General features: G+C 43.0%; 1 protein-coding gene across 7 annotated transcripts in view; it reads right to left on the minus strand.

Annotated features, from left to right (window-relative positions):
* Positions 1-17,500, minus strand: part of LOC117269845 (ras-specific guanine nucleotide-releasing factor RalGPS1) — a 345,328-nt gene that overhangs the window by 295,918 nt on the left and 31,910 nt on the right. For 6 of the 7 annotated variants that reach the window (XR_013488122.1, XR_013488120.1, XR_013488121.1 and 3 more), the window contains 2 exons: positions 8,811-8,915; positions 479-529 (listed from right to left, as the gene is read on the minus strand). Coding sequence is in view for 4 of the 7 variants with exons in the window: in XM_078161979.1 (XP_078018105.1) it covers positions 479-529; positions 8,811-8,915 (156 nt within the window). In the remaining 3 variants the exon portion in view is untranslated. The remainder of the gene's footprint in view (positions 1-478; positions 530-8,810; positions 8,916-17,500) is intronic. The other variant, XM_078161981.1, reaches the window with a different exon arrangement.

Below are 17,500 nucleotides of genomic sequence, written 5' to 3' on the forward strand. Positions count from 1 at the left end.
TTCACCTTTTTTTGTTAAGTACATAATTCCACATGTGTTCATTCATAGTTTTGATGCCTTCAGTGAGAATCTACAATGTAAATAGTCATGAAAATAAAGAAAACGCATTGAATGAGAAGGTGTGTCCAAACTTTTGGCCTGTACTGTATATATAAATTTATATATATGTATATGTGTATATATATATATATATATATATATATATATATATATATATATATATATATATATATAATAAAAACAGATTACTGTTGTCCTCTGAAGTTCATCGAGAACCTTTGTTGTTTTGTCAGAATAATGAACAGACAAACAGACCTGTTTACGGAGAAACGACATGAACTACCAGAAATGAACTCCTCAAGCAGTACACCACAGCTGGAGCTATGGGTTTCCTATAAGATGAAAATGTGGTGTTGACAGTTCTAAGTGGTAATGATACTCAGGAGACTAATCACTTGACAACATGGGTCAGGCTTACCTCTGGATGTATCATTTTGAAGACTGGTGCATCCATCAGAGTGATCTGGCTCTGACATAACAAGAAAGAAATCCGTATCATCTTCCAACATAAAGGACATTAAAGAAATGGTACATATACTTATTATAATAATAATAATATGTAATAATTATTATTTTTATTATTATCATTATTATTGGTCATAAGTGGAAATGCTGGGCTGGAAATAACTGCTCAAGATCAAATATCAAATACTGTAAATTAACAAACATCTTGATTAAATGTTTAAGCTTTATTGGAAGCACCTAAAGCTGCACTTTCTCTATTTGTCACTATAGCAGACACAATATTTGAAGCTAATATGGAGGAATAATAACAATTAAAATATTAAGAAAGTATTTCAGCTGAATACCTTCCATCCCGTTAATTGTTTTTTGTCTTTTTTTTAAATGCACATTTAACATGGTTCATTTTAGGATGCTGGTGAATCTGTCTGAATTTCCCTCTAAATGAAGATGAGTGATTCTTCCAGTATCTGTTGTTAACAGCTGCTTTCTACAATACAAAAAGTTTCTCCTTCAGTTCATTCAACCTCTGCAGACATCTCAAGGCACTGGGATTTAAGAAGTGCCACAACAGAGTGCAGTGCCGTTACATACACTGTTCACTGTGTTTACCTTCATTAAATCACATGTTAGGAACACAAGGCTGTTTCAAACTGAAGCCATACACCACCACACACACATCAGACTGGCTGGTCAGAACTCCATATTCTGCCGTTTATGCAGGAGATGTTGGATTTCCCTAGCTCTTTATCCTGTGCACCACAGCATCCTTTTTAACTTTTTTGCAAAAATGTTCCTAAGTGTATTACAGAGCAAATGGTGCTGTCATATGAAATGTAGAATTTTGACTGAAATAGTGCCAAATCCGTCCAATAATATAAACTATCAATCTGATCTTTCCATTTGTTGAGCATCTATATTCCACTCCACCCAGCCCTTCTGCAATTTGTGCTGTCGTACAACCTTGACAAAAATGTTTTGGTAACACTTTGTATTAAGATACTGTAATAAGCGCTAATTAGTGCTTAATAAGCAGTTAATTAACAGTTAATGAGCACTTATAAGATGGTATAAGATGCTTTTTAACATTAATAACACTAGACTAAGTGTTTATTAGAGCATAACTGACTGAGTTATTATTGCTTATAGGAGCATTATAAGCACTTTGGTAACAGTTTATAAACCTATACTAAATATTAATAAGATATCTATTTACATTAATTAAAATTTATAAGGGTTAATTGTAGAATAATAACCTCATTTATTACTGGTTTATAAGACACTATAAGACCCTATAAGATGAAATTAATAAGTTGTTTATTAACATTAATAAGAAGTTAATATAAATGCCATATTATGGTTAATAAATGCTTAATTATGCACTTATTAATAGTAAATAATGATCCTTTGCAGCTACCAGATCTAAAGTGGGAACAGTGTTGTATAAAGGTTAATAAACTATTAATATGCACTTATTAACAGCTCATAATGCATCTTTGCAGCTACTGGATCTAAAGTGGGAACAGTGTCGTATAAAGGTTAATAAATTATTAATATGCATTTATTAACAGCTCATAATGCAGCTTTGCAGCTACTGGATCTAAAGTGGGAACAGTGTCTTGTTGACGTTCATAAACTCTTTATTATGCACTCACTGAAGTTAATAATTCTATTAATTATGCACCTATTGCAACATCCAGATATCAATTATTATTTCAACATTAAAGAACTCTGATGCGTTCTTTTCACTCTAGTATGTTATTATTTTCTTTAGCAAAGGATCATGGGAATCTCATTTCTTCAAAATGACATACTAAGACAAACATGAGTTATTTGAACTTAAACATTTGAGCAGATTGATTCAGAGTTAGCTGCTTAACAGCTAACTCTGAATCAATCTGCTTAAATGTTTAAGTTCAAACACCTACCAATGGTGGTGAAAACACAACATAAGGACATATTTCCTTTTCATATTTTAATGCAACCACTATTGTCAAAAACAGGAAAAAAGGATTGGAAACCCTAATAGTTGAGTTAAAAAAAAAAGACAGATCTGAGTTCATTTGGCTTTTCAAAAGTTTTGTTACTTAGATTGACAAAGCTCCCTGTAATCCATCAGTTTTCTGAAAGTCAGTGACAAAAGTCTTAACATCGGCCAGCCCAAAGGTGGCCTGGTCAGTGATGTCTTCAGGCCAAACATGGTGGCAGCGGACTTCAAGACACCCATATCAAGATTGCCAAGCCACGTGGTGAGGTTGTCACAGAAGCCATTGATTAGTTTATCTTTCACTTTGTGGAAGTCATCATCATCCACTTGTTTCCTGTTGAGTTTTACACCAGAGAAGGTGTTTCCGGGAAAAGGTCCCACTTCATCCAGGAACTGATTCAGATGCTGACCTGGGACTGTCTGAAATACAGAAGAAAAAAACTTTTACTGTCACGATTGCTAAACATACACTGTAGCATATTAATTCCTCTCAAGGGAGTTTATTTTGTTTACCTGCATGGCTACAAGAGCCAGAGTCATCTTCTGCAGTCCATCAGACACCATCTGCAATGTCAGTCCATCCTTCTGAAAGAGAAGGCTCAGAATTAAACCCATAAACACATTTAATCTAACTTCCCTTGTTTTTAATCCATAGCCTAGTACTGAATTACTCTCACAATGGTTTCACAAGAGTGAAACACTTACACACTGAGCCTGATACAAACTTCAATTGCCAAAATGTATGAAATGCTCCTTTAACCTTACTGACGGAGAGGAATGAAGTCAGGCTGTGGCGTTAGCAAATCAGCAGGAGGTAGCATGAAAATAGTCTCACTCACCAGACCTTTCTCAAGAAAAGAAAGGTCTGGCTGGGCCAACTCTCACTTTGAGATTGGAGAAAAAAACACCCCGGCTGCTTGCACTTCTTTCAACCAATCACAATCGTTCTGGGCGGTGCCACAGCAACGGTGCGCTTGCAAAAATATTGCCAGGGGGAAACAGGTTTTGGTGTAACACGCCCACAAAAATATCACCTACAGGACGCGAACCATGGCAGAAAAATGGCTACATCCCCGCAAGATCAAACACTGCAAAAGTTAGTAAAGGACGTGTTGAAAACGGTTGAAAACTGCTACACAACCGGAGGTGGTAGAGCGGGACTTCAGCAGGTGGCTCGTTGATGGGTGAGAGGCTGATCTCTGCAGCGAACTTCCGCCCACTCAGACTAGCATGAACATGACACAGCCTATATCCATTAGCCTGCCCAATATAACACATAGCTCATTGATGCTCCTAACACATTCACTCTGCTCATCCTGCTTCACACAATTTACTGTCACTCTTGTATCTCAACCATATGCATCTTCACACACATTTCACTCACTTTAACTCACACAGAATGTCATTAGCAATGCACTTAGCTACCGAAGCTATTTCTAGCGGCACCCTCCACAAGCCGTGACACACACACACACACACACACACACACACTCTTTTAATCGCAGTCAAAGTCAATGTCTCTGAGTGTCACAGTTACACACTAAGGTTCTGCTAACACATACTACTGTTATCTGGGTGTTCATTATACTCAGCTTACCTGTAGGAAATTAGAAACATGACTGGCTGCTAGTTCAAGCATGACCTTCATCACTGTAGCTAAAGTTCCTAGCCTAATTATTGAATGAATGAACCGAGTAACTGTTACACCTCTTCTGATTAACTGTAACGTTACCGTCATTATCATAAACATCAAAATTTAGAACACACAGTCACATCTTATAACTTTGTAAGGCCATCATGTATATGATTAGCTGAGTTGGTAGTGTTAGCTATCGCAAAGAACTAGAACTAGCTAAAAATCAACAAGCTAATGTTAGCCTATAGCCTACTTTAACAATCTAACTTACCACAGCGGCAGAAACAGATGAAACATCGTCTTCAGAGTCCCCAAGCCAAGTGTCGCATCCTACTCCAACTGGAGCGGCACTGGAGGGGCTTGCATCAGTTTATTCAACCATCTCAGCATTGTTAGGTTCTGTGCTCTGATGAGGAGGGGCAAGCATGGCTGGCGAGTGGCACCCAGCGTGACCGTCATGCAGCGAATTGAGTTCTGTGTGTGTGCATGCACGCGCGTGTGGAGCCAGATCAAGTGCAGCAAAAGCCACTGTATTTTTGCTGTTCATAAGTTTTTATTGAAATTATTCAAGCGACAAAAGCAACGTTTAGATACCCATATGTAATGATGTTGTAAATAACCGTTTCGATATTGCTTTGACTTTTTTTTATTTTTTCTGTCCTGGAGTTGTCCCAGACACATCATCTTTGTGTCCCAGTAGCAATTTTTATAGTCCCCGGGACATCGGGACACCGTTTGTTTCGAGCCCTGAGAGCATATTAATAAATTATCAACCTTTATACGACACTGTTTGATAGGGTTTTATAGTGTCTTATAAACCAATAATAAATGTGGTTATTGTTCTATAATTAACCCTTATAAATCATAATTAATGTTAATAGACATCTTATTAATTAAAGGGGCAATAAGCGAAATCGTTTAACCGCTAGGTTCGCTGTTCTGCACTGCCTGTAGAGCAAAACAAAGTGTGTCATGAGCCACTCCTCCCTCTACCTCTGCTCTCCACCCCCCACCCCCCCACCCCCGCCTCATCTGTGCCAGCGAGACAAGTACCGCAGCATCTCCACGGTCTATCACATCCAGACGGTCCCGGTGTTTCTTCTGCAGGCTCCACTTCACTCAGCTGCCCGATATACCCGCTGCTTCTTCCCACATTAACCTGAATAACAAACCGGGGCTCGGTGCTCCGGTTGGATCCAAACGGAGAGCCGCTAGCTGGGAAGCTAGCGGAGGCTAACTGGCTGTGTTAGCAGCTGAGTGAAGTGGAGCGTGAGGAGGAAGCACCGGTTAGCCCAGCTTTCACTGCAGGCAGATTCACTCACCACAGGGGCAAGGAAATAAAACCTAAACAGCCAGCTTAGTTTAGCAATTATCAATGTCTTTCACTCACTCTCGGTCTCTGCTGTGTTTAGCTATTTCCCTGCTTTCCTGTTAGCTTTAGCACTACTCGGCTACCACGCTAACGCTCCAACTCCAACTGAGCCGTGAGCCGGGCTCGCAGTCTCACGGAGAAGAGTTAAAACGTTAGCATGGCAGCCCATTAGTGCTAACGTTCCCACGCTTCTCCGCCAGGCTCAGTGAGTCGGAGCCGAGAAGCATGGGGACATTAGCGTTAGCACCAGTCGGCTGCCATGCTAACGTTCCGGGAGCCTTCTTCTTGGCTCCGGCGAGCTCTAGCGTGGAGCCTGGCGGGCTCACGGAGAAGAAAGGAATGTTAGCGTTAGCTCCCAGAGTTAGCACTAGAGCTACTACGGCTAATGGAGTAGCTAGCAGCTATGGAGCGCTTCTACCAGCTCTTCTAGTCACTGAGCCTCACCTCCATTTCAGCAATATATTGCATTTATTACAGGGACCATCATCATTGAAGTAGGCAGGGGAATAGCTAAACACAGCCGCCAGGCTGCCCGCCGGTCTACATTTTACAATGCTAATTGCATATGTTAGCTGGGCTGCCGGGCTACTCACCTAACACAACCGAAACGCCTGACCCATTGCTGGGACCAAGTCGCTAATAATTCAAGCTCCGGACATTAACCCATGCTATGATTGTAACGTTAAATTTAATTGAATCGACATAGTGACATGTGCCTAATGTTACTGTAACACTAATTAAAACAGACATTTGACTTTATGTTGTACCTGTCCAGGAGAAGAAGAGCTAGCTCCGAGTCAGATTGTAGCCCCTTTAGCTCTTGCAGTGCTCTCCACCTTGGAAATTCAAGGCCAATGTTAATCCGAGTTCTGTCCCTTTCTTTATCCGACAACTTCTTCGCCAACAACCGTTGTTTCTTTAGAGGTAATGTCAGATCCTGGTCGTCTTCAGGTAGATGTTCCGCTCTCTGCCATTTCATTTCGAAAATACACACTGCCATTGCTCACCAACTGTAGCCTTTTATAGGGAGGGAGGGCCAAGGACTCCGAGAGGAGGAGGAGGAGGGGGGGGATTCACATGAACGTACAGTACAGGCCAAAAGTTTGGACACACCTTCTCATTCAATGCGTTTTCTTTATTTTCATGACTATTTACATTGTAGATTCTCACTGAAGGCATCAAAACTATGAATGAACACATGTGGAGTTATGTACTTAACAAAAAAAGGTGAAATAACTGAAAACATGTTTTATATTCTAGTTTCTTCAAAATAGCCACCCTTTGCTCTGATTACTGCTTTGCACACTCTTGGCATTCTCTCCATGAGCTTCAAGAGGTAGTCACCTGAAATGGTTTTCCAACAGTCTTGAAGGAGTTCCCAGAGGTGTTTAGCACTTGTTGGCCCCTTTGCCTTCACTCTGCGGTCCAGCTCACCCCAAACCATCTCGATTGGGTTCAGGTCCGGTGACTGTGGAGGCCAGGTCATCTGCCGCAGCACTCCATCACTCTCCTTCTTGGTCAAATAGCCCTTACACAGCCTGGAGGTGTGTTTGGGGTCATTGTCCTGTTGAAAAATAAATGATCGTCCAACTAAACGCAAACCCGATGGGATGGCATGTCGCTGCAGGATGCTGTGGTAGCCATGCTGGTTCAGTGTGCCTTCAATTTTGAATAAATCCCCAACAGTGTCACCAGCAAAACACCCCCACACCATCACACCTCCTCCTCCATGCTTCACAGTGGGAACCAGGCATGTGGAATCCATCCGTTCACCTTTTCTGCGTCTCACAAAGACACGGCAGTTGGAACCAAAGATCTCAAATTTGGACTCATCAGACCAAAGCACAGATTTCCACTGGTCTAATGTCCATTCCTTGTGTTTCTTGGCCCAAACAAATCTCTTCTGCTTGTTGCCTCTCCTTAGCAGTGGTTTCCTAGCAGCTATTTGACCATGAAGGCCTGATTGGCACAGTCTCCTCTTAACAGTTGTTCTAGAGATGGGTCTGCTGCTAGAACTCTGTGTGGCATTCATCTGGTCTCTGATCTGAGCGGCTGTTAACTTGCCATTTCTGAGGCTGGTGACTCGGATGAACTTATCCTCAGAAGCAGAGGTGACTCTTGGTCTTCCTTTCCTGGGTCGGTCCTCATGTGTGCCAGTTTCGTTGTAGCGCTTGATGGTTTTTGCGACTCCACTTGGGGACACATTTAAAGTTTTTGCAATTTTCCGGACTGACTGACCTTCATTTCTTAAAGTAATGATGGCCACTCATTTTTCTTTAGTTAGCTGATTGGTTCTTGCCATAATATGAATTTTAACAGTTGTCCAATAGGGCTGTCGGCTGTGTATTAACCTGACTTCTGCACAACACAACTGATGGTCCCAACCCCATTGATAAAGCAAGAAATTCCACTAATTAACCCTGATAAGGCACACCTGTGAAGTGGAAACCATTTCAGGTGACTACCTCTTGAAGCTCATGGAGAGAATGCCAAGAGTGTGCAAAGCAGTAATCAGAGCAAAGGGTGGCTATTTTGAAGAAACTAGAATATAAAACATGTTTTCAATTATTTCACCTTTTTTTGTTAAGTACATAACTCCACATGTGTTCATTCATAGTTTTGATGCCTTCAGTGAGAATCTACAATGTAAATAGTCATGAAAATAAAGAAAACGCATTGAATGAGAAGGTGTGTCCAAACTTTTGGCCTGTACTGTACATGAACGCGCAGCCGGACCGGCTTGTAAACAAGGGGCTGGAGATCAACACAGAGAGAGGGTGTGTGAGGTCAAGCTATACTCCAGATGAAATTACACCTCTAGTTCTTCACATAGCAATTTTTTAATTCCTTCAATCTAGAAATGATGAATTTCGCTTATTGCTCCTTTAATATTTAAGATAGCTTTATAAACTGTTATCAAGTTTCTATTAAGTGCTTATAATGCTCCTATATGCAATAATAACTGTGGAAATTTTGCTATAATTAACACTTATATAGTCTTATTAATGGTAAACATCTTACAAGTGCTCATTAACGGGTTAATTGGTGCTTATTAAGCATTAATTAACGCTTATTACAGTACCTTAATATAAAGTGTTTCCAACTTTTTAATTACATATCTTTTAAAGCAGTGGTTCTTAAACTGTTGGTTTAGTTTAGAAAATACCTTTACTTTAAAACAACTTTTAAAATACTCTTTCTCTCCTTGACATTGCTGAGAAAGTATTTTATTTGTACACTTGGGTCTTCCAGGTAAGGACACAAATAATGAATGACATTTGAAGCATACTCACTGCAAACTCCTCAGGAGTCACCTTCAGCACATCGAAGACGACTGCATCATAGCTTTTAGCATAATCTACGCAAGGTCCATCCAGAGAGTCAGAGCTGCTGCTGGCCTGAGACACACACATACACACTCATCACAGTAACTGCTCTCCACGTATGCAACCAGCTGTTAGGGACCACAAGGAGAACATTTGTCATGAAACTGTGTACTGTCGCAATAAAGTTTGCAAAATGCTGATTTTAATAATTTTAAAATACTGATTTTTCTACTCAGATTCCTGAATTGTCTTCTACAGCTGATGCACTGGATTAACAAAAAATCTTTTCAGCCTGCTACTGTTAGGCCTCTATGATGGCTTTGGCTTCACCTGCCTTTGGTTTCGGTGTGCCACCCCAAGATTTTCACTGGCCACCCCTATGAAAACACTTCTAGGGGTGCCCCTGCCTGTCCAGTCAAATACATTTTTCCCAGTGATGGTTTCTGTCATTTTAGGAAGTTCTTATCACACTGATGGATGCACTGACGGAGTATTTGCTTTTCTGATAAGTTTGGTTTGTTGGGAGTGTGTCAATCGGTTTGCTCATGATCACTGTCTTGGGCAGGTACTCAATACAGCAGCTCCACCTCCTGATAGCGACTGCACAGACTCTGGCTTGAATTGATGTCTCCAGTGGCAGTACCTGTATCTGGGATATTTTGGCTTCATTTTGGTACAGTGGGAGGAAGTGGAGATGTGTTGTTCATTTTATAAACAGTCTATGGTTTAGACATTAATGATCAAAGAATAATTCCTTGTTAGGATTTTGGTCATCTTCAGGCATCTTGTCTATCTAGTACAACTTTTACTTAAAAATGTCCCTCTGACCATCAGTTTGGCCTGATTTAGTTGGAATTTTGTTGTGAATATTGATATTGATGATATTTTTTATCTCTTTGGATTGTGGATATATACGTATTATATCTTTTTCTATCTATACCAATTCCATGATTCCATAAACCCCATAAACCCAGGCCATTTATAACAGTTACTATTATTGCAACTGACACATGTTTTTATGTAGGTACAGATTCCAGCCAACGGTTTTACACTATTTAAGTGATCAAGACTGCTAGCCAGTGAACTTGATGTAAACAATACAGGGCTCAAATGTACAGGAAAACTCTGCTTTGACAATGTTTTATAAGGAAGAAATACATTTAAAAATACTTATTAGATCTCAGTCATACACAATGAGTTTGGGCGAGAAACACTGACTATGACAGAAATGTTTGTTTATAATAAAACACCACATGGCACCTTTTATAAGTCATATACAGACAGGAGAGAACAATGAAAGGGAAAAAACAAAGGATTAGACATCAAAACTAAGGCATATACAGTATCATCCAAAATGTAAATACTAAAACCATTTTAAGTGTAGATTTACACAACCACAGATACTTCGAAATAAAAAATTACTTACATAATGTGATTCACTGGGTTATTACAGTGACTCAAGGACACTACTAAGTAAAAACAGATCTATCTATCTATCTATCTATCTATCTATCTATCTATCTACCTACCTACCTACCTACCTACCTATCAGCCCCTGAGATAGTCCAGCACATAGTAGCAGGATGAAAGATGCAGGCTGGGACAGTGTACTCAGAGAAGCACCGCCTCTGTGCTGTCCGTCAGTCCAGCATTCTCCAGCGGACCTTGTTCTGACCATTCAGCTGACTCCTCAGGACTTGCCTTACTCTCTGGTGGTTGTGTTCGAATTCCTTGCGGCCTCCTCATGATTTCCATTAGCCTGTGGGATCCCAAGGTACTTGTAGCTGTCCTGGATATCTCCTATGTTGCCCTCTGGTTGGTCAGCTCCTTCAGTTCTGATCATCTTGCCCCTCTTTGATACCATCTGGCCACACTTGTCTAATCTGAATGACAACCCTGTGTCCATGCTGTAAAGCCTGGTGATGTGGATCAGTGAGTTGATTTCTCACTCATTCTTGGTGTACAGCTTGATGTCATCCATGTAGAGCAGGTGGCTAATTGTTACTCCACTTTGGAATTGGTATCCGTAGCCAGTGTTCTTGATGATCTGACTGAGGGAATTCACGCCTATGCAGAACAGCAGTGGTGACAGTGCATCCCCTTGGTATATGCCACATTTGATGTTGACTTGGGCAATTGGCTTTGAGTTGGCCTCTAACGTCATCTTCCACATTCCCATGGAGTTCTTTATGAAGGCCGTTAGTGTCCTGTTGATCTTGTATAGTTCCAGACATCCTAGTATCCATGTGTGTGGCATTGAGTTGTGGGCTTTCTTGAAGGCTTTCTTAAAGTCAATCCAGGCGGTGCACAGGTTGGTCTTCCTGCTCTTGCAGTCTCAGGCGATTGGTCTGTCTACCAGTAGCTGGTGCTTGGCTCCTCTGCTGTTACTGCCAATTCCTTTCTGTGCCTCGCTCATGTATTGGCCCATATGCCTAGTTATCTTGGCCGCTATGATGCCTGATAGGAGCTTCCATGTTGTGGAGAGACAGGTTATTGGTTTGTAGTTGGATGGTTCCCTTCTGGGGGTCTTTCATGATCAGGACTGTCATGCCCTGTGTCCGCCATTCTGGGTGGGCTCCATCCCTTAGCTGCTGGTTCATCTGTGCTGCTCGGCGTTCATGGAGTACAGTTAGCTTCTTCAGCCAGTATGTATGGATCATATCAGGGCCCGGTGCTGTCCAGCTCTTCATCTTTGACACTCTTTCCTGGATGTCTGCCTTGTCTGCTGTGGCTAGCTCTTAGGTCCACTAGACATTGGGCATCAGTGTTGTATGATGCTTCTCTTTCCCATATGCCCTTCCAGTATGCCCATATGTCCATATTTCCATCTCAGCGGTCTGACCTGCTGTTATTTCCCTGCCACTGAGAGAGCACCTTGGCTAGTTCAGTGGAGAACATCCTGTTTATTCTCCAGGCTTCTACTTCTCTGGTGTATCTCTTCAGCCTTGTAGCTGGTATCCATTTATTCACCACATTACCACTGTGAAGCTCTGCTATTTGGTGAACCTCTCTCCGTGTTGCCTTTATCTTGGCTTCTAACCGTCTCTTTCATGGGGGGTACTGGTTCTTATGTACCATATTTATCTTGTATCTGAGCATCTCCAGGATTACTGTTGCTGTTACTTGGCAACTCAGCTTCAGGACTCGTCAGAGGCTCCAGGTTTCCAATTTGCTCACGATCTTCCTTCTCAGGTCAGTTGCTCTTTCATTGACGCTGTTTGTATCCACTGTCTTGCATTGTGGGGGGGATGATAACATCCCCCTACTGACCTGGCGTCCTGGGTCCCCCTTGCCATGGCACTGTTGTAGTATTTCATTGCTATAACGGGTTCCGGTTGAGTGAACGCTGGCGTGAATCACTGCTGCTGCTCTCTGGCTTTTTAATTAACTTCATTTAACTGCAATCTCTACTTCTGTGATGGTCATTCCACCCCCGACCTATGCTGCTCCTTGTATTTCACATTCTAGCATCATATCACATCGGATTATCCCACATTCAGGAGGCTTTACTAGCCTAACGTCAACGTTATCTATGACGCCCTGGATCTCGCTCCTCGACCGGCTGCTCCTGCTTTGTGGATCCGACTGCTGAGCCAGAAGGTGGATCAACAGATTGGCTGTGTGGTCTATATTCTTCTGGACTGCCCTGGTCTTTCAGATTAACTCCTCAACATCCCTGCTCCAGCAATACTCGGCTGCTGAGCTTCTGAGGCTTTGCCTCCACTCGGCTGTCCCATCACCGGTGTTGCAGCTCTTCCCTGATGTCGCTCATCTTCCTCGCTGGAGATACATCCCGACAGAGCTTCAACATTGATGACTCCTCTTCCATCAACTCCATCTGGTCTGCATCTTGCTGCCAACCGAGAAACTCCGCTAGGAGACAGGTGACAGAGCTCTGTACAGGGCTGCTCAAGCCGATCTGAAAAAGTGAAATTAAAAAAGCCAAGGCGGACCATAAGAGGAGCATAGAGTCCCACCTGTCCAGCAACAATACACGGGAGGTATGGCGGGGCATACAAGACATCATAAACTACCGAGGCTGTGCTGTGACGACAGAAGACCTGAGTGCGCCGCTGGCAGAGAAGCTAAATTGCTTCTTTGCCCACTTTGAAACATCACAACAGCAGCACTCATCTGCTACAGCCCTGCTCCCACCCTCACCTGGCTCCTGCACTACTCCACTCACTGTAAGGGAGCGTGATGTCAGACGGGTGCTCCTGGCAGTGAACCCCATGAAGGCTGCCGGCCCTGACAGAGTACCTGGTAAGGTGCTCAGAGCATGTGCCCACCAGCTCACCCTCATCTTCACCAGAATTTTCAATCTCTCCCTAGACCAGGCAGTTATCCCGTCTTGCCTAAAATCAGCCTCAATCATCCCAGTGCCGAAGAAGTCTCCCATCACTAGCCTAAATGATTACTGTCCTGTGGCCCTCACTCCGGAAATCATGAAGTGCTTCGAGAGATTGGTCCTCCAGCACATCAAGGACTATCTCTCCCCAGACTTCGATCCCTACCAGTTCGCCTGTCGCCCAAACAGATCCACAGAGGACACCATCACCGTAGCTCTCCACTCTGTGCTGAGCCACCTGGAGCAGGGGCAGAGCTACGTCTGGATGCTCTTTGTGGATTACAGCTCAGCTTTCAATACTATCATTCCTGACATTCTCATAAATAAACTGGTCACTCTCGGCCTCCCCCCTCTCACATGTGCCTGGATAAAGGACTTTCTCACCAACCGGCCCCAGACTGTGAGACTTGGCCCCCACCTCTCCTCCACTCGCACGTTGAGTACCGGCTCCCCACAGGGCTGTGTGCTAAGCCCCCTCCTGTACTGCCTCTACACCCACGACTGCAGTCCAGCCCACAACAACAACCTCATCGTCAAGTTTGCTGACGATACCACAGTAGTCGGACTCATCTCAAAGGGAGACAAGGCAGCCTACAGAGAGGAAGTCCTGAAGTTGACAGCCTGGTGCTCAGAGAACAACCTGGCTCTGAACACCAAGAACACCAAGGAGATCATTGTCGACTTCAGGAGGCAAAGCACCGACCTAGTCCCCCTGTACATCAATGACGAGTGTGTGGAGAGGGTCCACACCTTCCGGTTTCTCTGTGTCCTCATCTCCGCTGACATCTCCTGGACAGACAACATCACAGCGGTCATCAAGAAGGCTCAGCACCGGCTGCACTTCCTGAGGGTCCTCAGGAAGCACAACCTGGACTCCAACCTGCTGCTGACCTTCTACCGCTCGTCCATCGAGAGCCTGCTGACGCACTGTATTACAGTATGGTACGGCAGCTGCACCATGGCAGACAGGGAGAGGCTTCAGAGGGTAGTTAAGGCAGCACAGAAGATCATCGGCTGCCCTCTTCCCTCCCTGATGGACATTTACACCTCCCGCTGCCTCAGCAAGGCAAAGAACATCAACAAGGACAGCTCCCACCCTGGATTTGACCTGTTTGACCTGCTGCCCTCAGGAAGGCGCTATAGGTGCATCAGTACAAGGACAAACAGACTCAAAAACAGTTTTTTTCCAAAAGCCATAACCACCCTGAACTCACACATGCACTGACTTCATAGCCAAACCCCCCCAACCCCCGGACTTCCCTCTATCCACCCACTGTGCAATATTTCATTTTGAATGTGAGGTTAATACTAGGCAATATCTGTATACTGTGCAATATCAGTACTCTCATGGTCCAATATTCGCCACTCACTGCTTTGATCACTTATACTGTGCAATATTCAATATGTGCAATAATATAGTATATAATATAATATATACAAAATCCTTATTTATTCTTTTCATAAATATGTATATATAGCACAGTAGAACTGTGCACCTTACACCCCCCCCCCCCCTTTTTTTTTTTTGCACTATTTATTAAATTTTATATCTTATTTTTATATTTTACATACATGTCTGCACTGGGTAGGAGCTGCTTTTAATCTCATTGTACATGTGTATAGTGACAATAAAAGGCATTCTGATTCTGATTCTGAGAGTGGACCACGGTGTACTAGCCAGCCTAGCCAGGTCAGCTAACACTCCATACACGAGCAACTACAGTGATGTCCGCTTCGGACTATTCAACATCCGCTCACTTTTGGGCAAAGGAAGCAACTCCCCCTGGGTTTGTTTACACCTGTCAGCCCCGTGCCACTGGCTGTGGGGGAGGTGGAAAGTCTTGCCGGTCTCTGTGCCAGCATACCAGTCTCTTGCCATAAAACTGAATGGTCCATCTCCAACCATAGTTGCCACTGTTTAGCGTCCACCCAAGCCCAACTCTGACTTCATAAGTGAATTCTCTGCTTTTCTCACTCAAATTTCCTCCCTCTCCCCCAATATAATTCTGCTTGGTGATTTTAACATACACATAGACAATGCTCATAACCACCTCACCAAAGACTTCATTTCTTGCTTGGACAGCTTCTGGGTTGCAGCGGTTTACTGATTTTCCCACCCACTCAAAAGGTCATATTTTGGACCTCATCTGCTGCTCGGGTGTTCGCTCCAAGAATTCTGCAGCTGATCTCCCCATCTCCGACCACATGCTTATTTCATTCACTATTAATGTCAAATTATCCAAAACCAAACTGTCTCGCACCATCTCATTCCGTAACATTAAGGTCATCAACTTAACTGCACTGGCCACTGGTATTGCCAATCTCCCTAGCATCATCCCCACATCCACTCCTGATGAACTGCTCTCCCACTACAATAGTGGTCTCCACAACCTCCTGGACACTCTGGCTCAATTAAAAACACGGACTGTCTCCTTCACTCAATCTGCACCTTGGTTTACACCCGAACTCCGCCAGCTCAAAGCAAAAGGTCGCCAACTGGAACGCCTCTACAGAAAAACTGGTTTCACTGTTCACAAGGACATGTTCATGAATCACATTCTCTTCTATAAGGACTCTCTCTCTCTGTTGCAAAATCCACCTACTATGCACATTTAATCAGACTGGCCCATGGAAACACACAAGCATTATTCACCTTGGTTAACAAAACACTACGCTCACCAGACTGTCTCCCTCCCCACTTCTACTCAGCTGACTTCTGCAATTCCGGTGTGGCATTTTTGAACACTAAGATTGACAGTATTCATCAGCAACTAGCCTCTCACATCTCGGCCACCTCAACCTTCCCAGCTTTCCAAATCCCCTTATCCCACCCCCTCTCCAGCTTCAGACTTTCCTCTGCTGCTGGCATATCGGATCTCATCCACAAATCCAAGCCATCTACCTGTCAGCTTGATCCTCTCCCTACCTCTCTGGTCAGAGCCTCCGTCCATTCTCTAACCCCTCTAATAACTGCTATTGTCCACTCTTCTCTCACTTCTGGCATTGTTCCCTCAGCTCTCAAATCTGTTACAGTAACTCCAATTCTCAAGAAACTTGGTGCTGACCCCAATAACTTCAACAACATTCGTCCCATCTCTAATCTCCCTTTCCTCTCCAAAATTCTGGAAAAAGTTGTTGCATCTCAGGTTCATGATCACCTTTCTCTCAATAACCTATATGAACAGCACTGAAACAGCTCTTGTCAAAATCACCAATGACCTCCTCATGGCTGCTGACACTGGACTCCTCACCATCCTCATCCTTCTCGATTTGAGTGCGGCCCTTGACACAATCTCCCACACCATCCTCATTGACAGATCAAATCATATCTCTCTGGCCGTACTCAGTTGGTTCAACTGAAAACATTTACATCCCAACCAGTCCCCCTCTCCTCTCCTCCGGTGTACCTCAAGGCTCTGTGCTCGGACCTCTCCTGTTTATCATCTACCTCCTCCCTCTTGGCAGTATTTTCCGCAAATATAACATTTAATTTCATTGCTACGCAGATGATAGTCAGCTCTACCTGTCTACCATCTGTTGCACTTTACTGCTGTTTTATGTTTTATTTTTTGACTGTCATGTTTTATTGATTGCTTTATTACTGTCTTTTGTACGGTGACCTTGAGTGTCCTGAAAGACGCCTATAAATAAAATGTATTATTATTACTATTATTATTATTATTATTATTAACGGTATATACAGTACAGGCCAAAAGTTTGGACACACCTTCTCATTCAATGCGTTTTCTTTATTTTCATGACTATTTACATTGTAGATTCTCACTGAAGGCATCAAAACTATGAATGAACACATGTGGAGTTATGTACTTAACAAAAAAAGGTGAAATAACTGAAAACATGTTTTATATTCTAGTTTCTTCAAAATAGCCACCCTTTGCTCTGATTACTGCTTTGCACACTCTTGGCATTCTCTCCATGAGCTTCAAGAGGTAGTCACCTGAAATGGTTTCCACTTCACAGGTGTGCCTTATCAGGGTTAATTAGTGGAATTTCTTGCTTTATCAATGGGGTTGGGACCATCAGTTGTGTTGTGCAGAAGTCAGGTTAATACACAGCCGACAGCCCTATTGGACAACTGTTAAAATTCGTATTATGGCAAGAACCAATCAGTTAACTAAAGAAAAACGAGTGGCCATCATTACTTTAAGAAATGAAGGTCAGTCAGTCCGGAAAATTACAAAAACTTTAAATGTGTCCCCAAGTGGAGTCGCAAAAACCATCAAGCGCTACAACGAAACTGGCACACATGAGGACCGACCCAGGAAAGGAAGACCAAGAGTCACCTCTG

The sequence above is a fragment of the Epinephelus lanceolatus genome, chromosome 19 (genome assembly GCF_041903045.1).
Source record: "Epinephelus lanceolatus isolate andai-2023 chromosome 19, ASM4190304v1, whole genome shotgun sequence".
In the NCBI taxonomy this organism is placed as follows: domain Eukaryota; kingdom Metazoa; phylum Chordata; class Actinopteri; order Perciformes; family Serranidae; genus Epinephelus; species Epinephelus lanceolatus.